This window comes from Capricornis sumatraensis, chromosome 8 (assembly GCF_032405125.1).
Source record: "Capricornis sumatraensis isolate serow.1 chromosome 8, serow.2, whole genome shotgun sequence".
Lineage (NCBI taxonomy): Eukaryota > Metazoa > Chordata > Mammalia > Artiodactyla > Bovidae > Capricornis > Capricornis sumatraensis.
The window spans coordinates 61249725-61275077 of NC_091076.1; the positions used below are offsets into that span (position 1 = coordinate 61249725).

Genomic DNA, 25353 nt, shown 5'->3' on the forward strand with positions numbered 1-25353 from the left:
GGGTACATCCTGGCTCTATGGGGTAAGCCTGAGTGACACAGTGAATCAGTTACTCAGTAATCTAGGAAATTACATGTTCAGGGACTTCTCTGGTGGTCCGGTGACTGCAGCTTGTCACTCCCCAGTGCAGGGGGCCCAGGTTCTATTCCTGATCAGGGAACTAGATCCCGCATGCCGTGACTAAAATTCTGCAAGCCACAACAAAGACTGAAAATCCCGAGCAGCAGAGCTAAGATCCAGTTCAGCCAGATGAATAAATAAATATTTCTTAAAAAAAGAATTTCCGTATTTGAAGCTTTTGGATGTCTCTGCCCAGGAAGTTATGATTCTATACTTGTCTTAGCTGGTTGGTCATTTTGCTGTTGTTTAGTTGCCAAGCAGTGTCTGACTCTTGCGACGCCATGGACTGTGGCCCTCCAGGCTCCTGTGTCCATGGGATTTGCCAGGCAAGAATCCTGGAGTGGGTTGCCATGCGCTGCTCCAGGCCTTTCTAATACCAGCTGTTGTTTTGAAGCTCTGGCATCAACTCTTTGGTATTCATTTTGAAGTTATCACAACTCTAATAGCAAAAACTTTACTTATTCAAACTAGATGAGAACAATTTCACACATATTTAGGTACCACATCTACCAAATAATGCAGTTGTGCATTAAAGAATAATGTACATAAAAAAGGTTCAACTCACATAAATGAATTGGAGAAGGCAACAGCACCCCACTCCAGTACTCTTGCCTGGAAAATCCCACAGACGGAGGAGCCTGGTAGGCTGCAGTCCATGGGGTCGCTAGGAGTCGGACATGACTGAGCGACTTCACTTTCACTTTTCACTTTCATGCATTGGAGAAGGAAATGGCAACCCACTCCAGTGTTCTTGCCTGGAGAATCCCAGGGACGGGGGAGCCTGGTGGGCTGCCGTCTATGGGGTTGCACAGAGTCAGACACGACTGAAGTGACTTAGCAGCAGCAGCAGCAGCTGCACATGAATGAGTGAACCCAGGGCTCTAATTGGAGTTTACTTCGAACAGTCACCTGCCATTGATTCCATCGGTTGGCAAGTTAGAAATACTTTTGTTCCCACTGGTACTTTCTGCATTCTTTTCTCAAATATAAAATGATTTCAACTTACGGCTTTCTTCAAGCTTAACTTGGCAAAGTTCCTCAGAACCAGCTTACCCCTAGTGAGGTAATTCAGTTACAGAGCTTCATTAAGGCTGGTTTGGTTTGGGAAACTGTTTCAGTGTTTGGGATCTCTGCAATGCTAAATTATTACTTTTAACTTTATCTTGTAAAAATTATGATCTAATGATTTTTAAGTACTCTCGGTTAACAAAATACAGCAGTGGGTGTGCCTTTTAGCAGATGAAGAGACCACTTTTTACATTCCTTAGAAATAAGATATGGCTCAGTATTTTAAATCATAGCAACAGTTGATAAGAAAAACACAAAAAAGTAATCATTTCCATATGGAAAGAGAAGGAAGAAACCAGTGAATCTGTGAACTGTCATTTTTCCATATAAAAATAAGTCACCACTGGTAGACCTGGCAGAAAGGGCAAGTGTTCCTATTTGTTTCCCATTTTATATTTGTTAACCACATTTCATGTGATGCGTTTTATTGAAATACACCATTCTCCTCAAACTCAGCTGCCAATTTCCAAATGTGTTTTGTCCTAAATGAGACCAGCATCTATAGGTGTCAAGTTCATCTAGCACAGTGTTTCCTTGTAGCTCAGATGGTTAAGAATCTGCCTGCAATCGGAAAACCCGGGTTTGATCCCTGGGTTGGGAAGGTCCCCTGGAGAAGGAAATGGCAACCCACTCCAGTATTCTTGCTTGGAGAATCCCATGGATGGAGGAGCCTGGAGGGCCACAGTCTGTGGAGTCTCAAAGAGTTGGACACAACTGAGCAATTAGCAATAGTAATATGTTAGTATTTCCTTGGTGATAATTTTATCAACCTAGTGACAGTTTGGTGAAAGCTCTCACCCCTTTTACTGAAAAGAATACACCTTGAAGAGTATTACCTTATAATTACCTTCTTCCACACCAGCTAAATACCTATCAGTAATTTAAAAACACTATTTGAGCAAAATCAATTTCTACTCTGAAATTCTAAGATGTAAAAGAAAGACAATTTTCTGATGCCCAATTTAAGAAAAGCAAACAAAGTAAACACTTGCTTATTTACTTTTTGCACTTAAGCATGATATACATTTATTAACAAAATCCTGACATTTATTTTTAAATAGCTGCTTACAGTGGAAAATCTTACCCTGTTATAGAACATATTCAAAAAGAGATGTTCACATCATAGCATTTGACAACAGCTCCCTCTTGTGGTCCAAAACATTCACTTCAAAGTTGAATATATTTAAATATAGAACTGCAATTTCCTAACTTAAAATTGTGCTATGAAAGTTTAGCTCATATTTACTGAATGCTTTTTGGAATAAAGAGGGAAGTTTCCTTTTCTGATAGTTTCAAAGTTGTAACATCTCAGCCAAGTGTTCCCAAAGTTCTTTAAAGAAGCACCAATTTTTTTTTTCTTACAAAGGAAAATACCAAGTAGATGTTTTCATTGAAAACATGAAAGGTTTTCCTCCTTCTCTGAGGCTATAGCATGAAGAAGGAACCAGCATTCGACTCTGTAGCATCAGCAGACTGGAATTTTAAAACCTTAGAAAGCAGTACTGCAAATATTTTAGTCCAAAATTGACTTAAGGTAATTTTTCCTCTTGGTTCAAAATCAGAGGTTGCAGTAACTAGCGATAACCTGTTCTAACAACGTGAAACTGTCCAAAAAATCCTCTTCTTCAATTCCAAATTTTGTGTACTGATGAAGGTAGGCTCTGGTGAACGAAACAGAAAATACAAAATAAAAACCTCAGGCAACTGAATAACTCAGAATCAAATAATAGCTCTTTTGTAGCTCATGAACATTTGAACATGGCAAGCTCTCTTAAAAGTCTTCTCTTTGCTTCTGTGTTTACTCCAAAAGTTAGCAAGCTTTCAAAGTTTATCTCAAGCTCTGTCAATTCAAGACAGTAACAATAAAAGGCACATTGGAGGGGAATTCCCTGGTGGTCCAGTGGTTAGGGGACCTTCCCAGGTGACTCAATGGTAAAGAGTCCACCTGTCAATGCAGGAGACGCAAGAGGCATGAGTTAGATCCCTAGGTTGGGAACATCCCCTGGAGGAGGAAATAGCAACCTGCTCCAGTATTCTTGTCGGGAAAATCCCATGGACAGAGGAGCCTGGTGGGCTACAGTCCCTGGGGTCATGAAGAACTGGACAGGACTGAGCGTGGATGCACGCCTGCTGATGGTTAGGACTCGGAGCTTTCACAGGGTTTCATCCCTGGCTGGGGAACTATTATTAAGAAACCAGCAAGCTGCCAGGCATGGCCAAAAAAAAAAAAAAGCACACAGGGAAAAAAAACTGTGTTCAGATTTGGCTGTCTACCCAGCACATATTCAACACCCTAGAGGAGATGACTGGGTTCAGTATAAACTCTTGAGAAGTGCCTGGGAAGTCTTATCTAAGGTGTGAAACTGTAGAAACACACAGGTCCAGTTCTAGGAATGAAATGAAGCCTCCCGAGTGTTTTTCAGACAACACTTAATTTGCACTTAGGCCAGATGATCCTGTTAATAGCCCCAGCCCCTCAAAATGTTCTGTAGAAGGAGAAATCATATTAGAATATCAAGGGCAGACATGAATTCAATTAGTGAAAACAGCTGCTAGCATTTAATGGCGGTGGGACGGGAACTAGGCCAGAACTATACAGAAAGTGCACAGTCCTGAGGAGGGGGGTTCAGGGAATGGCCATGTACAGGAGGGGAGATCCTTGGGAATCCTGGCTAATCCGAGTACAGGCTTATCCAGTCATCTGAGGAGTTCTGCTGTCACATTAGGTAACTGTGGCAGAGGACAGGGAGCCCGCTAACGCAATTCTTCACATCAGGCAGACACTTCATAGTATCAGGTGGATCTCGTCCATTCTCAAGGATCTAATTTTGGAAAATTACTATGGAACAGTTCTTGAGCATTTACTAGTCAGGCACTGGCCTAGGTGTTTTTCCACATTATTATCTCATTTTGACCTTCACCACATATATCCTCTCTTTTGGATCCATCATACAGGAAAGGAAGCCAGAAGTAACGTGTTCAAAGTTTCATACCTACAAAGCGCTCACTCCATGGCAGTCTGAATGTGTTCCCCCAAATTTACACGGTGAAATCCTAACTCTCAAGGTCCTGACATTAGGAGGTAAGGCCTTTGGGACTGAGATTCGGTCACCACAGTGGAGCCCTCGTGAGTGCAGTGACAGGCCCACGAGAGCTCCTTCGCCTCTGCCGCCAGCTCAGGACACAGCAAAAAGACGCCATCTATAAACCACGAAGTGAGCCTTCACTGGACATCGCATCTGCTGGGACCTTACTCTTGGAATTCCCAGCCTTCAGAAATAAACTTCTGTGGTTTATAAGCCACCCACTTTATGCTATTTTTGTTATAGCAGCCCAAACAGGCTAAGACACTCCCGAACCTGCCTAGCAGTTATCTGCCTCAGGTTAGGAAAGGTTTGTAGATTTCTTTTGTACTTACCTTGAAGCGAACATATTCCATGCTTTACCCACAATCATATCAAGTGGTTTTACTAAGGACTGGCTATTGCTGACCAAGGCTGCAGACTTCTCATATTTCCTAAAGGCTCGCTGGGTTTTCCACACATTGAAAGCGTGAACAGGCTCTAACCAGGAAGTATAGAGAGCTGGATCTTTAAATGCTCCTAGAGTAAAACAACAAGCCATTGTTTATATCACAAATCATTAATTTTGGCAACAAATTAATAAACACTTTCTTTTCCATTTCACCAGAAGTCTTTTGTATTGCCTTTTAAAACTAGCTTTATATTGCTTTTGGATAAATGATCCATGTTCATCATTATTAAAAAAATTCACACCATTCAGAGAAGTATTAAGAAGAAAATTTAAGTCAACTCAACAGGTGAAATGTCACCACCCAGAAATAATGACTACGAACAGTCTGCTGACCCTCTCTTTCATTGGAATTTTACACACATGCTCTTATGTGATTTGTATTTTCCATCCACTAATATGTTGTGAACCTCTTTTCCATGTCAATAAATATCACGCATATTTTTAAAAGCTTCTATGAACATAACATTTACTTAACACATTTCCTACTGCTGGGCATTTTGTTGTTCCCACATTTCTATCAGTGTGAAAGATACTGCAATGAATATCTTTGAAAGAACACCTCTATGTACCTGCATCATTTCCTGTGGGCAAATTTTTAAAAGTTAGATTACTTTACATGTCCTTTTATTAATTCTCTTATTTTAAAATCTAAAATGAAGAATAGGAAGAAAGTACCGCATCTGATCAACTTGATATGATCTCTTAATTATTACTACTCTTTTATTTAAGGGTGTTACAGGGGCTTTCCTCATGGCTCAGTGGTAAAGACTCTGCCTCCCAGTGGAGGAGACGTAGGAGACACCAGTTGGATCCCTGGGTTGGGAAGATCTCCTAGAGAAGGGAATGGCAACCCACTGCAACACTCTTGCCTGGGACATCCCAGGGACAGAGGAGCCTGGTGGGCTACAGTCTATGGGATCTCAAAAAGTTGGACACAATGGGGGGACTAAACAACACAGGAACGAGACTGACTCTCTTTATGTCACAGCTGCGACCGGGCCGCACCAAGCCACACTCAGCCATGTCCAACTCAGTCGAAGGGGTATAAACACAAGCGTGGGGTGTGACCTGTGCAGGACCAGGCCTGCCCTGCTTTGCTTATGCCTACATGATCTGATGGCTGAAGCGCTAACAGACGTCTCTGACTAAGCCTGAAGCCACAGGTGAGGATGACAGAGCAACAAGATTCAGGAAGAAAGAACTAAAACTTGTCTCTTATTTACACCACTTCCATTTTGGTGTCTGGTCACATACCGGTACAGGGGTTGCATTTTGCTACTAAAACAGAGTTTCTCTTTTCCCTTTCTTTAAAAGAATGAATTTGGGGGGTTGGCACTGACATATAACTGCTGAGAACTACTGTAGCAGAGGACTCTCCTCGGTGCTCTGTGGTGACCCAGATGGGAAGGAAATCCAAAAAGGGGGTATGTATGTACAGCTGATTCACTTTCCTGTACACCTGAAACTAACACAACATTGTAAAGAAACTATACTCCAATAAAAATTAATTTAAAAAAAATTCCAAGAGATACAGGAGAAAAAAAAAAAGAGAATAAATTTTGGGGGGGAAGTTCCCGGTGGTTCAGTGGTTAGGGCTGTGAGCTCTCACTGCTAAGGGTGTGGGTTCGATCCGTAGCCAGGGAACTCAAGATCCCACAAGGCACATGATGAGGCCATCTGTACCATGAACGTCGGCAAAATGTGCATCTTAATTTTCACCTTAACTTTGCTCACCCACATCCGCACTGTGCACATCTTTCCCACGAAGGATGACCAAGTTAGCAATGGAAGTGTTAAAATGAATCTCTCTGTTGCCAGACATTTCACCAAGAGGAGGAAGTCCTGATACAGGTGGCCGAACCTGCCAATCAATACCTACCAAAAGAAAAAAAAAAAGAGAGATTTTACAAATGGCCTTGAACAAGAACAGACAAATGTAAGATGATGTATGTATTTTATAGAAATTTCCATTTGATAAGTACAAGTTGGGGGGTGGCATTCTGCTAAAAAGTTAAACATTCTTATCTGGTTGACCTAAGGTGATTCAAACTATTCAATTCTGAGACAGGCATGAAATAATTCTTCACTGAATATTAAAGGATGGCAGTAGGCACAAAGGATGGAATCCTACACTGCAATAAAAAGAAACTGACTATGGATATGCAAAAAGACACGGAGAGATCTCAGAGGCATGAAGCAAGTTTGACTGAAAAGGTTACATACTGTGAGTCCATTTATAGGACTTTCCTGGGCTCCAAAATCACTGCAGATGATGACTGCAGCCATGAAATTAAAAGACTCTTGCTTCTTGGAAGAAAAGCTATGACCAACTTAGACAGCATATTAAAAAGCAGAGACATTACTTTGCCAACAAAGGTCCATATACTCTTAAGCTATGATTTTTCCATTAGTCATGTATGGATGTGAGAGTTGGACTATAAAGAAAGCTGAGTGCCAAAGAATTGATGCTTTTGAACTGTGGTGCTGGACAAGACTCTTGAGAGTCCCTTGGACTACAAGGAGATTCAACAAGTCCATCCTAAAGGAAATCAGTCCTGAATATTCATTGGAAGGACTGATGCTGAAGCTGAAACTCCAATACTTTGGCCACCTGATGCAACGAACTGACTCATTGGAAAAGACCCTGATGCTGGGAAAGATTGAAGGTAGGAAGAGAAGGGGACAGCAGAGGATGAGATGGTTGGATGGCATACTGACTCGATGGATATGAGTTTGAGTAAGCTCCGGGAGTTGGTGATGGACAGGGAAGCCTGGTGTGCTGCAATCCATGGGGTCGCAAAGAGTCGGACACGACTGAGAGACTGAACTGAACTAATAGGACCGTCTAGAAAAGGCAAAATCATAGGAATAAAATTCAGATCAATAGTCACTAGGGGCTTGGGGTGGAGAAAAGAGACTGTCTACAAAGGGGTGTGAGGAGACTTTTTGGAGCATGGAAATACTGTCTCAATTGTGGTGGTGGTTACATGGTAGTAAGTGTGTCAAAACTCATGGAACTATCCACCCAGAAAGAGTGAACTTCATTCTACATGTCTCTGTGAATAAACAAGCAAAATAGATACAAAAATGTTAAGGGATGTAGAAACACCAAGCAAAAATAGGATTGAAAATTGACTAGTCAAAGGGAAATATTAAGAAAATACTCTTAAATTATACATAAGATAGGGAAAATTTCAGTGTGCAATAACAGTTCAATTTTCAGCAAAAGAAATTTCAGAACAAATAAAAAAAATACTGGCATACTGAAATCATTGATAATAATAAGACAAACAGGCCAACTTAAAAATCTGGAGAGATGTTTGAACAAACATTTCACCGAAGAAGATAAACAAATAGCTAATAATCACATGAAAAGATGCTCAACATCACTGTCATTAGGAAAATGCAAATTGAAACCACAAGGAGACACAACTTCACAGCACCTAGTATGGCCAAGTCATTGGCTCTTAAACTGGCTTTGCAACCATGTGAGGCACATCTCCCTTTGACTCCTGCTCAAGGAATGTTGCTAAACTTGTCTGTTTATCATGACGACTGCCTCTTTCCTATCCTAGCAGGAAACTAAAGGTTTGCTTTCTGGAGAGGACAGGACTGAGTGTCTCTAGTCTGAAGAACGCTAGGCAGAGCTAAGGGCACGGTGCACACCAAAACTAGAGAGATCAGGTGTAAAAAGAAAACAAAAAGAGAGATCAACGGAAGTCCAGGATAACCATGGGCCCCACCCCCGCCAAGACCACTAGGGCTTTGTCTAAACCCTCTGGACAGAAAATCTAACACAGCAGACAGACGAACAGAATATCCAGCATGACAGACATACACGGGCTAGAGGGGGCGAAAAACACTAGACTGAAGCAGGTCAGAAGGCTCTGGTGAAGGTTTCTCTAGGAAGATGAAACTGATAGAATACTTGAATACAGGCAGACCTTGGAGATTTTGCATGCTTGGTTCCAACCACCACAATAAAGTCAATTATCCCAAATTAAAAGACACTTGCTCCTTGGAAGATAAACTATGGCGAACTAGACAGTGTATTAAAAAGCAGAGACATTACTTTGCCGACAAAGGTCCATATAGTCTAAGCTGTCGTTTGTCCAGCAGTCATGTATGAATGTGACATTTGGACCATAAAGAAGACTGAGCGCCAAAGAACTGATGCTTTTGAACTGTGATGTCGGAGAAGACTGTTGAGAGTCCCCTGGAGACTTCTCCCCTGCAAGAAAATCAAACCAGTCAATCCTAAAGGAAATCAGTCCTGACTATTCATTGGAAGGACTGATGCTGAAGCTGAAGTTCCAATACTTTGGCCACCTGCTGCGAAGAACTGACTCTTTGGAAAAGACCCTGATGCTGGGAAAGATTGAAGGCAGGAGGAGAAGGGGACAATAGAGGATGAGATGGTTGGATGGTATCACCAACTCAATGGACATGAATTTGAGCAAGCTCTGGGAGATGGTGAAGGACAGGAGAGCCTGGTGTGCTGCAGTCCATGGGGTCAAAAGTGTCAGACACGACTGAGAGACTGAACAACAATCCCAACAAAGCATGTCACACAAATATTTTTTCATTTCCCAGAGCATATAAAAGTTATGTTTACACTATACTGTAATCTATCAATTCTGCAATAGTACTGTGTCTAAAAAAACAGCATACCGACCTTAATTGAAAAATGCTTTATTAGTGCTAAAAAATGCTAACCATCATCTGAACTTTCAAGATATAATCCTTTTTTTAACTTGAAAGTTGTTTTGCAATAGTAACGTCAAAGGGACTGTCCTGGTGGTCCCATGGTTGAGAGTCCACCTGCTGATCCTCGGTCCGGAAGGATCCCACATGCTGCAAGGTAGCTAAGCCTGTGAGCTGCAACTCCTGAGCCCACACTGTAGAGCCCGTGCTCCACAACAAGTGGAGACACCACAACGAGAAACCTGGGCACTGCAACTAGGGAGTAGCCTCTGGCGCCACAACTAGAGAAAGCCTGTGCGCCATAGCACAGGTCCAACACAGCCAAAATAAAGAAATAGTTGTTTAAAAAAAAAACACACACGATGACATTAAAAAATACAGTAACATCAAAGATTACACATCACCATAACAAACATAATAATAAGAAAAAGGGGTGAAATACTGTGAGAATGGCCAAAACGTGCCATAGAGACGTGTAGTGAGCGAACGCCGCTAGAAAAAAGGTGCCAACAAATTTGCTAGATGAAGGGTGGCCACAAACCTTCAATCTGTCAAAGAACACAATATCTGCAAAGTGCAATAAAACAAGGTATGCCTGGTATCAGGAAAAAAAAAAATTTAGACAAGTAGTGAAACAAGGCTGAATAATTGACAGGTACATAGAAAAACTAAGCAAACAAGAAAACAAGGCAATCATTAACTCCAAAGAAAACAAAAAAAATTATACAGGAAGGGAAAAGTAATCATAGGATGCTCTGCTGCTCAGCTGTGAATAGCATTTACTTGATCATGATAGTATAAAACTGAGTATCGCTTTAACCCAACGGTGACACTTACGACCGTATCAGAAGGATGAGGAGACAGAGGGTATTTCAGGGCTTAGGGTCCAGAGTTAGAAAAAAGCTAAATCCTAACCCTCCATGGTGGGAAGTAAATAGGTAATAAATAAATGAAAAATCTATACATGGCAATAAATAGATAAAAACAATAACAAACAACAAGAAAGTTTTGGGAGACAGTTACCTTTAACAAGGAGACAACAGAAGAAGGTTATGGACTAAGAATTTTTAACAACCAGCTTCACAGAATTAACTCACTATTTAGGTACATATAAAGTTATGGCGCATATGGTAGAAAACTATGCAGCTACTGAAAAGAACAAGGCATGTCTAAATGAATGAATTGGAATAAAGGCTAGAGAATACTACATTGAAAAAAGCAGAACAAAAAAATTACATAGTGAAGGCTATGGTTTTTCCAGTGGTCATGTATGGATGTGAGAGAGGGACTATAAATGAGATGGCTAGATGGCATCACCGACTCGATGCACATGAGCTAGGGTGAACTCTGGGAGTTGGTGATGGACAGGGAGGCCTGGCGTGCTGCGATTCATGGGGTTGCAAAGAGCTGGACACGACTGAGTGACTGAACTGAACTGAATATGATGTTAGTTTTATTTTTTTTAAGTGTGTTTATATATATACATCCTTAGAACTCCGACTCTCATGTGAATACATTAATCCAAACTAGCAAAAAGCAAATAGATGGGGAAACAGCGGAAACAGTGGCCAACTTTACTTTCTGGGGCTCCAAAATCACTGCAGATGCTGATTGCAGCCATGAAATTAAAGACACTTACTCCTTGGAAGGAAAGTTATGACCAACCTAGATAGCATATTCAAAAGCAGAGGCATTACCTTGCCAACAAAGGTCCGTCTAGTCAAGGCTATGGTTTTTCTAGTCGTCACGTATGCATGTGAGAGTTGGACTGTGAAGAAGGCTGAGCGCCGAAGAGTTGATGCTTTTGAACTGTGGTGTTGGAGAAGACTCTTGAGAGTTCCTTGGACTGCAAGGAGATCCAACCAGTCCACTCTAAAGGAGATCAGTCCTGGGTGTTCATTGGAAGGAATGATGCTAAAGCTGAAACTCCAATACTTTGACCACCTCATGTGAAGAGTTGACTCATTGGAAAAGACCCTGATGCTGGGAGGGATTGGGGGCAGGAGGAGAAGGGGATGACAGAGGATGAGATGGATGGATGGCATCACCAACTTGATGGACATGAGTCTGAGTGAACTCTGGGAGTTGGTGATGGACAGGGAGGCCTGGCATGCTTCGATTCATGGGGTTGCAAAGAGCCGGACACGACTGAGCAACTGAACTGAATAAAATTTTTAAATCCTGTAAGTAAAACTTAAAAGTAAGTAAAATTGTGATTTAGCTTGGTTCAGAGGGCCAAGCCAAAAGCTGTGGAAAATTCTTCCCAGGCCTTAACGGTTTAATCAAGAAACTGCCAGCATGTACCCTGCTGATCCTTATGGACCAATGATGCCTGTGTTCCTTCCATGTCCCTCTTTTGGAAAAGCAGTGTCTACCAGTTACCCTCCACCTGTTCCAGCATGGTCTGTAGGGAGTGGGGCGTGCTTAGAGAGCGATACGCAGGAAATCTCACCCGAGAGACATAAATCCACACCTGGACCTGCTTTTAGATGACAAGATTCTGAATTTCAGGCTGATGGGCTAAAGGAATGTGCTAGTAGGCTGCCGTGCTAACTTTGGAGGGCCTGGGACGGGTTAAGTACATTCTGCAAATGGGGGGATGTGATGCATGAGGTGACAGAGGGCAGAGGGCGGCAGCCAGCTTCCAACATCAACTCCTGTGCTCCTCGCCCTTGATGCTCAGGCTCTCACATGGTCTTCTCCCCATGGGAAAGGGCTGACCTTAATAACCAAAAGGATGATGCGAAGTGATGGCACGTGACTTCCAAAGCCAGGTCACAGGAGATACTAACTGCTGCCTTGCTCTTTCCTGGGCCACTCATCCTTCCTGTTCTGAGGACATGGAGAAAGATACATTGCTGAAGGCGATACTGATGGGGTCGATCTTCACACAGAGCATTCCGATAACGCATGAGGAGCTTTAAAACTATATCCTTCAACCTGGTTAGTGACATAAATACATTTATTCATACATTTACGTTGGCCACCTGATGTGAAGAGCTGACTCATTGGAAAAGACCCTGATGCTGGGAAAGATTGAAGGCAGGAGGGGAAAGGGATGACAGAGGATGAGATGGCCGGATGGCATCCCCGACTCAACGGACCTGAGTTTGAGCAAAGTCCAGAAGATGCTCAAACATCTGGCGTTCTGCAGTCCATGGGGTCGCAAACTGTCAGACAAAACTGAGTGGCTGAACAACAAAAAGTTATAGGAAAACATTTAAATGTTCAAAATTCATATCTATAACTGAAAAAATGTTGATACTCTAAATTCCCAAATGGAAAAATGACTAAACAAACACTGGTTTATTGACCTGAGAGGGCCCAGAGTCCCAAGTCATAAGCTACCGTGAGGTACACTGTGTTCCTTGATAACAGATATTGCCAGAAAAACAGGTCCTGTGGCCAAAAAGTTTCCGAAGCATTACTTAAGATGTGAACTTTCCACTTATCTCCAAACCTCAGGCACTATGATCTAAAATCCATAAGGTATTACAAGTAAATGTAGAGGAAATCCACTCTCATAGTACTGAAACCTAACTGATTGTAATCTGTGGTAAAATATCTGCTCCCAAAATTGTACACAGTAGTAACTTCCAGTAAAACATGAGACTGAACATACCGGTTTACTCCTCAAATCTCACTAACAACACGAATTTTTTTTTAAAGGCACGAAAAAAATGGAAAGAAGATAGTGGTGACAGAATTTTCGAAACTGGAAAGCAAATGAACCAGTGGTTACTGACGCAGCAAAAACTGAGACTTGTACCCACGGTGAAGGTCCTAGAAGCTGACCAAGCGCTTCTAGAAAAGGAAGAGATGGGAGGATTAGTTAAAAACCTGTATGAGAAGCAGTGAGAGCTCCAGACCCTTCCCCAGCCCCTGCAGTAGGTGGGCTGCCCCCCACCCCTATCTTGAAAGGGGGTTTCTACTCAGTAAAGCCTAAACCTCTGAAAAGAATAAACACCCCAGACAAAGATCTCTGCACTCATAAAGTTTACAGTGTCATGAGATAAAAGATCCACACTAAGGAATTCCAGAATGCTAGACACAAAGAGAAAATCCTAAAAGATATGAGAGAGAATGAAACAGGATTAGAAATCAGACTGAAGTGGGACTGCTCAGCTGTAACACTGGAAGCTGGAAGATTATAGAGCAAGCTTTCAAGACACTGAGTAAAAATGATTCCTAGCCTCAAATCCTATACCTGGCTGAATCATCAATCAAAAAAAAAGGCAGGATAATGACATCTGCAGCCTGAAAATGTGTACCTTCCCTGTACACTTTCTTACAAAGCTCCTGGAGGGCAATGTCCAGATGAGGGAATAAGCGCAGAAAGAGGAAGATCTGGAATCCAGGAACCGGGCTAGAATACAGAAGGAGGCAGAGAGGCCAGTGCGTCTGCTTCTCACGCCTGCACAGTAACCACTGCAGCCTGAAGGGTGACGGCCTCTGGGAGGGACATCTTTAAGAAGGCAATGGGAGTAATAACATTACCTGATGGGTTGGCTGGGAAGGGTTTCATTTTTATGGGAAAGTTTAGGGTTAAATTCGTAATAGGTACAAAGAGTATCAACCAAGTAATAATTAACTCTAGGAGGAAAAAATAAACGGTACATGAAATAAAATGTAATCTGTGTATGTAGTACATGGCTCAACTCTGAATAAAATTTACATAGCAAAAATGATACAACACTGAAAACTTATTTTCACTAGACTGGGAGGCAAGAGGGAAGGTGTGTGTAGAGGGTGTAAGAAGATTTAATTCTCAGTTTTATGCTAGGAAGGCAGAGGATATCTAAACCTAGAAAATAAAACAAATAACAGAATAAGGAAGATGTTTAGAAATGGAGGCCAATTCCAGAAAGAACATCTCAAATCACTGAAAGCAGTGCCCGCTGGGCTGTGGAGAAGTGGAGAACTGACTGTTCTCTTCCCCATTATAAATTCATACCTGGCAATTACTTGACTTTTTAAAAAACTTAAGATGTACTTTACATACAATGTGATACACAGATTTAAATATACACTTAAATGAGTTCTGACAACTTGATTTTTTTTAAAAAACTACATTCATATATTACTTTGATAAAAATAAAATAAAAATAATTGTCACACTCATCTGAATTTTTTTTTTTTTTTGAGAAATGAAACTGTGAAGTGATTAAGAAATCTTCCCAGGATATTCTGGTGAGTTTTTGTAGGAGCCTCCCAGATCAGAAGAAGGCACTATTATTTCAACTGGCCCAAGCCAGTTTATATTGGGAACTTCAGTACAGGCATTTTTCCCAGCTTGTGGGCTGCATATTTTTAAAATACCCTTTACCTTCTTCCATTTTCGCATTAGAAATGAGCATCTGTCTTAAATGCTTGAGGAGGCCAGCCCAAGTAAACGTGCTGTATGCCAGTGAATTCTCAGACATTTGAGGAATGTTACGAACACCCAGCATCTTGAATTCTGGATGGGGAACTAAATTCTCCATTAAGTCTCCTGCAAAGAAAAAAAATCTGAACTCAGTTCTTAAATTCCATGTTATTTCCGCTGGCTCATATACAACCACGATTGGACGGCTTGGGGGGGTTACCAAATGTGTTTTCTCCTCCAAGGCTAAAACTGCTTAAATTTCAAAATGTAAATACAATTTCAGAGACAATATGTATGAATGCTTGATTAATGCTAATGCTTAATCAACTAATGCTTGGTTTTGGCACCTATTTTAGCATGAATGGAAAAAAAAAAACACTTTGCCAAAAGGAAACAATAATTATTTCTGAGTTAAGAACCTGGAAATGTGAATGAAATATTTAGCTAAACCTCAGGAAAACAAAGTAAGCATTAGAGATAATACACTTTTATTGTCATTCTGTGTTCACCAAATGCCCCCTTAGAAATTTTCTTATATCTCTTAATTTTATTTGGTTAAACGATAAGCAGAACCTCTTAACATTAAACTCCACTTGGAAAGAAGACAGGATTAGTAACTCTTGAACACAGGAATATGTCTATCTTTAGAACGTCATACTTGTAATGAAAGAAAGGCTACTTTGTTTTTCATTCAGAGCTTACTTATTTTAAAAATATTTTTATCTTACTATATCTTGTATATATTTTATATATTTATAGAAAATACTCCTTTCTAGAGGAGCAAGAAAAATCTTTTACCATAACATGAAATTTAAATCTTGTGGGGACTTCCCTGGTGGTCCAGTGGCTAAGACACTGTACTCCCAGTGCGGGGAGACTGGGTTTAATCCCTGGTCAGCAAACTTGATCCCACATGCTGCAACTAAAGATCCCACGTGCCACAATGAAGACTGAAGATTCTGCATGCCACAACTAAGAGCCTGCACAGCCACATAATGAAATAATACTAAAGAATAAATTTTATGATAACATTGAATGCAAATTCATGGCCTATAGCCTAATGTTAAGAACAGATTCTGACACAAACATCTACAGACTGTTGCACAAATTGATCTTATGGCTAGTGGCATTTCCTCTAAACGTAAGAAGCCTTTTCTGTAAAGCAGCTAGAGCTGAATTCTGTCACTTAGCGTGTGTAACAAAAAACAATCAGCAAATAATTCCTGAACGCTAACGCACAGATTGTTAAAATCTGTGTTTCCCTCCAGCTTTCTTGTTCACCTGGTCTCATCTTAAACACTCTTGGCCTTGTCAAACTCTGAGTGTGTGTCCCCACAAATTCCCACAATGCAATCCTCACCTCCAAGGTGATGGTTTTAAGGAGGCGAGGGGGCCTTTGGGAGGTGAAGTCTCTTTATGAAAGAGACCCCAGAGAGGCCTCTTGCCCCTTTGTGGCATGTGAAGACACAGTGAGAAGATGGCCATCTGTGAAGACGGCTTCTCCACAGGCAGTCCAGCGGATTTTTCACAAGGTGGTTATGCCAACAACCTCCTTAAACTCCTTCAGAGGCTTTCCCCTGCTCTTAGATGAATGAGGCGGCCTTTACACGCTTCCAGGGCCCTACAAGGTTGGCCCCTGCTCACTGCTCTAGCCTCAGGTGTCAGTCATCCCCTGCACCATTCTCTGTGCTCCAGTGACACTGGATTTCTCTCTGTCCCTAAAGGGCCATGCTTCCTTCTGCCACAGGGCCTTTGCCCATGCTATTCCTGTCTCCCTCCCTTTGCTTAGTTAACTCCAAGTCTTCATCCAGCTTTTTGTTCGTGTTAACTTCTTCAAGGGCTGACTTCTTTGCTTCATCAGCCTAAGTCTGGTTCCATTGTGACACATTCTCTTGGATCTGCACTCCTTTCCTTCAGAGCATTTAACTCAGTTTTTAATTACACCTTCTTGGCATAATTGTTTAGTGTGAACACAATGTCTATATTGGTTCCTCACTGAATCCCCAACATTGAGCATAGTGTCTGGCACATAGCAGGAAGTCAATAAATACTGGTTGAATGGACAGATGTGCAATATGGTAAGTACTGTGGAATGCACAGAAATTAACAAGACACATGTCACCAAGGAAGTTGCAAATTAGTGGGGACTACAAGACATGCACATGTCAGACTCCTCCAAGGAAACACATGACGCTAATTACAGTGGCGGCATCTGGGAGGGGTCAGAGGGTGACTTACTCTTGATTGCATATTCTTTTGTACTCCTGGAATAAATATGTACATTTATGTGAGTAACTCTTAAAGATAAGCAAACACACTTAAAGAAATAATAAAGGCAAAAAACATTAAGTAACATAAAAGAGATACAGAATGCCAAGGGAGTACAGGGGTGAAGAACTCGCCTGCCAATGCAGGAGATGTAAGAGACATGGGTTCGATCCCTGGGTCAGGAATATCTCCTAGAGGAGGGCTTGGCAACCCACTCCAGTATTCTTGTCTGGAGAATCCCATGGACGGAGGAGCCTTACAGTCCATAGGGTCGCAAAGAGTTGGACATGACTGAAGTGAGCATGCACACACAGGAGTTCAGAGCTGGAGGGTTACTTAGGGACTTCCCTGGTGGTCTAGTGGCTAAGACTCCACGCTCCCAATGCAGGGAGCCTGGGTTCAGTCCCTGGCCGGGAAATTAGATCCCACAGGCTGCACTAAAGATCCTGCATGCCTCAACTAAGATTGGGGCAGCCAAATAAATGTTAGAAAAGGAAAAAAAAATTATCACTTGAATTGGATCCTAAAGGATGAGTAAGGTTTCAGTAGAGGTGAAGAAGGGAAGCAGGAAGTGATTTTTAAAAGAGAAAACACTGAGCAAAGGGACCAAAGCAGGAAAGTTCCAGACTGAAGAAGGAAGTGGAGACAGGATGAAAAGCAAGTGGGGAATCTATGCAGAGGAGGCAGAAGGTGACCAAAGTGCAAAGTTAAGACTCAGGGCAGAATGTGGAGGCCAGGCTAAGGAATTATGACAAATCTGGCAGGTAATGCGTGAACCACAGCATGCGGGGTGAGCAGAATGCGAGGATTAGATCTGTGCCTTGGGGAGGCTCACTGGGGTCAGTGTGTCAGGAGGACTGATGCCGGGGGGAAGAGGCAGGCGGCAGGAAGGGAAGCAGGGTTAGGACCACCTTAAGCCAGGGATGTCCATGTAGCTGCGAGCTTCTGTTTTTATGAAACAGAGACGAGAGAAAGAGAGAGAGAGGCAGAGATTGAGAATAAAAAGAACTTTGTATTCAGGGGGAGCACGCAATATCAGTTAAGAGACGCTGACCAACTGAACCAATGTCAGAGACACAGGGAGACAGGAAAGAATGCAGACAGCTGGGAGAGATGGCACCAACAGGTCTGAGCATACTGATGAGATAAGAGGACAGTGGGAGAAATTCAGGCGACAGGAATGGAGGAAGTGGGGGAGGGGAAACAAGTGGGGGCGGGGGGGCGGAGGGGATGATGAATCCATTCAAAGCATGCTAAATTTGAAGAAGCAGATGCAACTAGGAAAAGTAGGATAGGCAACCATTTGGGAAAGAGGGTAGGACTGAGACGTATAGATTCCTGGGTCCTTTGCATCTGGATGGTTTGAATGGATAAAGCACCACTTGACAAATAAACTGAAAAAGAGTGGTGGGTTTTATTGTACAATGATGAAAATGATGGTTATGCAACTTTGTGAATATGTTAGAAAACACTGACGTGCGCATTTTAAATGGGTGAGTTGTATGGTATGTGAATTATATCTCAAAATTATTTTTAAAAATAGGGAAGGAAAAAAAAAGAAAAAGAAGAGAAAAGGTCCTGAAGAATGGAATAAGTGGAAGGTTCTGAAGTGAGGGAGATGTGAGTATATCTTCAGGTAGAGGGGAGAGCCAGAGAAGAACAGCTTTGAGGCTTTCACAACATCAGACTTCTCTACAAATAACCCACAGGGGCACAAATACCTAGTGGATTTCTCCTGTAGTGAAATGAGCCTTCCCCGGAGTAAGTAGGCTGGAACACACTTCCCAGCTGATGTGCGAGGACTTGATTTATATCACAGAAGGAGATCTGCTTGATATTCATCAGCTGTGCACAGATCTTATGAACAGCATCGTTCTCATGAACAAGGAGGGCGTCTGAAGATCGGTACAAGTGAGAAACTGTCAAAATGGAGTTGTAGTTCTGAACAATCACCTGGAGAGGAAAAGGCCACAAATAAGAAAGGCAGGAGAAGGACTTCCCTGGTAGTCCGCTGGCTAAGACTCACATTCTCAATGCAGGGGCCAGGGTTCGTGCCCTGGTCAGGGAACTAGAACCCACATGCTGAAACTAAAGATCCCATGAGCCACAGCTAAGACCTGGAGCAGCCAAATTAATAAATAGTAAAAAAAAAAAAAAAAAAAAAAGGTAGGAGAGAATAGCAGTTAAGAGGGCATCTTACCTAGGTTCAAATCCTGGCTCTTCCACTTTCTAGCTATATGATCTTAGATAAGTTACATAATCTCTCTATGTCTCAGTTTCCTCATTTGTAAAACGGGGATAATAATTATACCAGCCTCTTAAGAGTTCTCAGAATTAATGTCAGAATACCAGTAAAGCACTTAGAATAGTGCCCTGTGCACAGTGAGGGTTCAGTAAACGATGACTATACTATTACTTTCGCTGTTACTATCATACTTTCTACATCATCTCCTCCTGTGACTTATTTCATCTCCGCTTTATTATTTCTCCCGCTAGGCTGATCAACGGCAAATTGACTTACATAGAAATGTCCTCTCAATGGAAAGAAATGAAAATTCTTTGAAGGCTGGCAATAGCAGGATGAGGCCAAGGTCCCTGCTTTACAGTCAGTAGCCAGAGGGACTGACCCAGGAATGGGTTTCTGAGAGAAGCTACACAGTTTTCTTCTTTGGAATTTTTATAAATAAGGACACCTCATTTGCTTGACAAAGTTTAAACAAAGTTAAATGAGTTGTTCATCAAAGTACCATACTGTATACTCACACCTGACACAATAACATAACATTTCCCAAGAAAGGATGAGATAGATCTTTTACGTACATTTGTTTTAATCGCAAAGACTACAAAACGGAAATTTTTAAATTGATGTGTTCATACCTCACCAGTTCCATAAGGCCATATAATCTGATTCATTTTCAAAGCACTTGAGTACTGATCTTGTAAGTTCTGAGTAACGAAGGCTCCTAGCCCGGATCCAGTGCCTCCAGCTATACTCATTATGATGAAAAAGCCACTCAAAGAATCGCATTTCTCCACTTCCTTCCGGATTAGGTTCATTATAGATTCTTCATGCCTGGGTCCATGAACAGAGTATCTATGCAGTGCAAAACAAACATCTTCCAATTTAACCAGAGAGATGGATTGCAGAGAAAGGTACAGGAGAGAGAAGGCTTTCTAAACCTATGCAAGTGAACTACCTCCCATGAGACATACAGGTACCCTGAGTGACCAAATTTTATATACACAAGTTAAGGGGACCTCCTTGGTAGCCCAGTGGTTAAGATTCTGTGCTCCCAAAGTAGGGGGCACAGGTTGGATCCCTGGTTGGAGAACTAAGATCTTGCATATGACATAGAAGGGCCTAAAGATAACAATAATAATAACATACAACAAAAACAAAATGAAAAAATAGAAGAAGAAAATAATAAGATACACAAGTCAAACAGTTTTTAAAAGCCAATAGGACTGCTAGGAGAGTCAATTTACTGGGAATAGAAAATTCTCTTTAATAGGCCACTCCTTTGCCTAGAATTACCAGGTGGTTCTAAAGATTTCAGTTCAGTTCAGTCACTCAGTCATGTCCGACTCTTTGCAAGCCCATGGACTGCAGCACACCAGGCTTCCCTGTCCATCACCAACTCCCAGAGGTTACTCAAACTCATGTCCATCGAGTTGGTGATGCCATCCAACCCATCTCATTCTCTGTCGTCCCCTTCTCCTCCTGCCTTCAATCTTTGCCAGCATCAGGGTCTTTTCCAATGAGTCAGCTCTTCGCATCAGGTGGCCAAAGTATTGGAGTATTGGAGTTTCAGCTTCAACATCAGTCCTTCCAATGAATATTCAGGACTGACCTCCTTTAGGATGGACTGTTTGGATCTCCTTGCAGTTCAAGGGACTCTCAGTCTTCTCCAACACCACAGTTCAAAAGCATCAATTCTTCGGTGCTCAGCTTTCTTTATGGTCCAACTCTCACATCCATATATGACTACTGGAAAAACCATAGCTTTGACTAGATGGACCTTTGTTGACAAAGTAATGTCTATGCTTTTTAATATGCTATTTAGGTTGCATAGCTTTTCTTCCAAGGAGCAAGCGTCTTTTAATTTTAAGGCTGCAGTCACCATCTGCAGTAATTTTGGAGCTCAAGAAAAGAGTCTCTCACTGTTTCCATTGTTTCCCCATCTATTTGCCATGAAGTGATGGGACCAGATGCCATGATCTTAGTTTTCTGAAGCCAACTTTGAGCTTTAAGCCAACTTTTTCACTCTCCTATTTCACTTTCATTAAGAAGCTCTTTAGTTCTTCTTTGCTTTCTGCCGTAAGGGTCATGTCATCTGCATATCTGAGGTTATTGATATTTCTCCTGGCAATCTTGATTCCAGCTTGTGTTTCATCTAGCCCAGCATTTCACATGATGTACTCTGCATGTAAGTTAAATAAGCAGAATGATAATATACAGCCTTGACATACTCTTTTGTTGATTTGGAACCAGTCTGTTGTTCCATGTCCAGTTATAACTGTTGTTTCTTGACCTGCATACAGATTTCTCAAGAGGCAGGTCAGGTGGTCTGGTATTCCCATCTCTTTAAGAATTTTCCAGTTTGTCAATAAAGCAGAAGTAGATGTTTTTCTGGAACTCTCTTGCTTTTTTGAGGATCCCATGGATGTTGGCAATTTGATCTCTGGTTCCTCTGCCTTTTCTAAATGCAGCTTGAACATCCGGAAGTTCACAGTTCAGGTGCTATTGAAGACCGGCTTGGAGAATTTTGAGCATTACTTTGCTAGCACATGAGATGAGTGTGAATCTACAAGATTATGGTACAACATAATCTTCAATATTCATCACAATACTCCAAAAGCAGGAATTCTAACTTTGCCACACATTAAAATCACCTCGGGAAGCTTTGAAAAATTCCAACATTCAGACTTCATCCCAAACCTATTAAATCAGAATTTCTGGATGTGAGCCCTAGGCACTGGTATTTTCTAAAGAATTCAGGCAATCCTACTGTGTAGTCATATTCCCTATTAACTGGAATAATTGCCAGATAAAGATACTGTATCAATAATAAGTTAGCTGGCAGAATAACAGTGAAGAAGTGGAAACCCTTCTACAAAAGATCCTTGGTTTCAGCAGTATCTAGACCTGAAGCATATAGAAAGGTGAGACAGAACGAGTGACTTCTGGGTGAAGTCACACTCTAAATGTTAAAACAGAAATTCAAAGTTTGGTATGGGAATGCAGGAGACATGGGTTTGATCCCTGGTCAGGAAGATATCCTGGAGAAGGAAACGGCAACCCACTCCAGTATTTCTGCCTGGGAAATCACAGAGACAGAGGAACCTGGTGGGCTACCGTCCATGGGGTCGCAAAAGAGTCAGACACAGCTAAGTGGCTAAAGAACAACGTTTAGTATATCAACTGTGCAGTTATAACTACACTATTCATCAACTGTGCAGCTGTATCTAAACTGAAAAGCATGAGGAATCATTCTTACCCATAGGCCCAGTTGTTTCCAGAACCTTGTTTTTGACAGAAGCATGAATGCTGGCCATATTTCCATCGGCCAGAACGGGCAGCCTTTGACAGTGTTTGATTGATAACTTTAGGTTCCATGTCAACAAGGACAGCACGAGCAAGTGGAACTAGAGAAGGAAAAAAAGATCAAAAGAAAAATAATGCATATAATCTTATTTGGGGTAACTCAGAGCACAAACTTCTCTAAATTTAAAAAAAAAAAAATTCAAAGATTGAGAATAGAAAGATGTTATTCTGCTTAGAAACTGAGGTGGGCAGCAGCAGGTAGATGCAGATGGTTCATCTGCCCAGCATTCTGCTGGCAGGCTGAATAAATATGGGCTAAAACGATGACTGGGTCAGGTCTACAAACACCTATTGAGTGCTTATAATGTGCTATGTACTATGCTACAAACACAGAGATGAAGACAGGATCAACCCAGCCCGAGGAGAACCAGGGAGGGCAGCAAAACACAGCAACACTGAATCATGAAGTGATGTGATGGGACCCAGAACAAATCCACAGTAACAGAGGCGCATATTCAGAAGCACAAAATGCCAACCATCTCAGGATTATTGAAGCAGAAGATGGAGACAGTGGGTGTAAGAAACGATGGACAGGATTGGAAGCAGGCAGGGCTCAGATATTAGAAGTCCTAATACACAATGCTAAAAACCTTGAAACTTGTTTTTCAGCCAATGAGAAACCTCTGGAAACGTTCAAGGATGAAAGGAATAGTCAAGTCTTTTTTTTTTTAAATGTCAGATGTCTTTATTATTTTTTAAAACAGCTTTTTACTACATTTATTTCTTTACTTACTGTTAAGTAAGTTTAAGTTAAGTACTTATTGTTAAGCAAGTAACCAAGGCATGTGGGATTGTAGTTTCCCAACCAAGGACAGAACTGGCACTCCCTGCCGCAGAAGTGTAAAGTTTTAACCTCTGGACCACCAAGGAAGTCCCTAAGATGTCTTTTTGAATACAGCAGTGTGGAGGATAGATGTGATAGACACAGGAGACCAGGCAGGGAAATTCAGAAGGAGTGTCTTGAAACAATCCAGATGAGGACGGACAAGAGCCAGAACTAAGGCAATGACAGCAAAGATGGAGAGGGGAGAGGCGTTTCAAGGGACACGTAGGAGATAAACTAAGTGGATCTGAACGTAGGCAGTAGGAACAAAGTTTTAAGGGAAAAACAATGCATGCCCTCGGGTATGGAGATGTTGAGTTTGAGGTATACAAGAGAGACACAGGTGATGTTCACTAACCAGTCTGCAGCTTGGAAGAGATGCTAGGCTACAGATTTGAGAGTAATCAGTATGAAAGATGGAGCAACATTTGAGAGTCACTGAATTCGCCCAGAGAGAACTATACAAGTGGGGAAGATGCTGAGATGCAAGCACTAGAAAAGAAAAGTTCAGTGACTAGGAAGAAGGAGTCTCAAGGAGGGAGTTTTATAGTTAATGTTATCAAATCTGGTAGAGAAGTTAAGTGAATTAACAAAAAGAAAAACAGTTACTGGCTCTAGTAATTAGGAGATCACTGGGAATTTTTCATGGGACAGCTTCATTGGTATTGTAAAGCAGAAGCAGGATTATAATTGGTAAAGAGGGTTCTCCTTTGAGAATCTTAGTTGAGAAGGAAGGAAAAAAGCTATAGTCAAGAGACAAGTTTTATTTGGTTGGTTGGTTTTAGATTGGCAAGATTTGAGCAAGCTCATGGCCTGAGGACATGATGTCACTGGAGAGGGAAAGCTTAACACAAAAACAAAGGGCTGAGAACAAAATCATACTGCTGCAAGATCAAGGGGGTTCAGACACCATGTGCAGGGCCTGGCCTTGAAGAGACTGGTTATGTGGACCACACATACCTCCATTTTCCTCCTCACTGAAGAACCTTTCTTTGCAAGATGCTTGATATGCCTCATTCTCCCTTTTAGAGCAGAGTCCTCGGGGACAGTGTGAGTCATTAAATAAAGCATCAAACACTTCAAAACCAATCTGATTGCCACACTGACCAAGCTGCACTGTTACTATTGACATGCTGAGAAACAAACCAAAACAAACTCCTTCAAAAAATGAGCAATCTGTAATAGAAAATATATGGTCTTAGAGAACCACTACATTACCAACAAAGAACAAACAAAATATGTTAACACACATCAATCAATAAAAATATATAATTTGTAAATACTATATATAGATAAAATACCTATGTTGTTTAAGGAGCCAATCATTCAAGGAAGTTGTTCTTTTTCTGTATATGGTTTTGGGACTTGGGACTGCTGTACCCAAATCCATTCATATATAGCTCAATAGTTTCCAAAATCTCACGTGTAATCGCAACTTTCTAAGTATGCGTTTAAAACAAACAAAACAAAGTGAATTCTGGTTGAAGTAATTTGTAGTATCCACTTCACACCAAAGGAACATAGAAAATGCAAAAGTGAGCTCAACGGTAGCACATTTAATTAACGTTAATTTTCTCGTTTCTAAATAACGACTTTTTCTTTCCACCAATCAACTTTCTGTACTGGTAACCTCATAACACTTACAAGAAAGTCTTTGTATTTAGCTCAGATAAGACAGCAAGGAAGACGAGGCTTGGAGGGGGGAAAAAAAGGAGAAATAGTAGAGCAAGTATCCACTACTTTTAATAATGAAGAGACAGTTTTTGGTAAAGACCTTACCACGGGGTCTATGCAGCATTGGAAGGAGCCGTGGCTTGTAAGCCAGACTCTGTACTTAAAATCATCAAATAACTCTGCAAAATTGGT

General features: G+C 41.5%; 1 protein-coding gene across 3 annotated transcripts; it reads right to left on the reverse strand.

Moving 5' to 3' along the window:
• Positions 1–2746: 2746 nt before the first annotated feature.
• TUBD1 (tubulin delta 1) lies at positions 2747–24619 on the reverse strand. Of its 3 annotated transcripts, XM_068978262.1 has the most exons (8): positions 24448–24619; positions 22558–22705; positions 19937–20153; positions 18781–19012; positions 14753–14917; positions 6457–6597; positions 4607–4790; positions 2747–2849 (listed from the first exon to the last, which is right to left on the reverse strand). In XM_068978262.1, exons 1-8 carry the CDS (start codon positions 24617–24619, stop codon positions 2747–2749), a joined length of 1362 nt encoding a protein of 453 aa, XP_068834363.1. The 3 variants fall into 3 exon arrangements, with proteins under 3 accessions (XP_068834363.1, XP_068834365.1, XP_068834366.1); XM_068978264.1 differs by lacking the exon at positions 14753–14917; XM_068978265.1 differs by lacking the exons at positions 6457–6597; positions 14753–14917.
• Between the last annotated feature and the right edge of the window lie 734 nt (positions 24620–25353).

What these genes read in the sequence shown, in the direction of transcription:
- TUBD1 (XM_068978262.1), bottom strand. Translation starts at nt 24,619, where the DNA reads ATGTCAATAGTAACAGTGCAGCTTGGTCAGTGTGGCAATCAGATTGGT. An exon ending in CTACAGGAGAAATCCACTAG is followed by an intron (nt 14,918 to 18,780) that starts GTATTTGTGCCC and finishes TTTTCTTTGCAG; the next exon opens with GAGACTTAATGGAGAATTTA. An exon ending in TGGAATATGTTCGCTTCAAG is followed by an intron (nt 2,850 to 4,606) that starts GTAAGTACAAAA and finishes TTCGTTCACCAG; the next exon opens with AGCCTACCTTCATCAGTACA.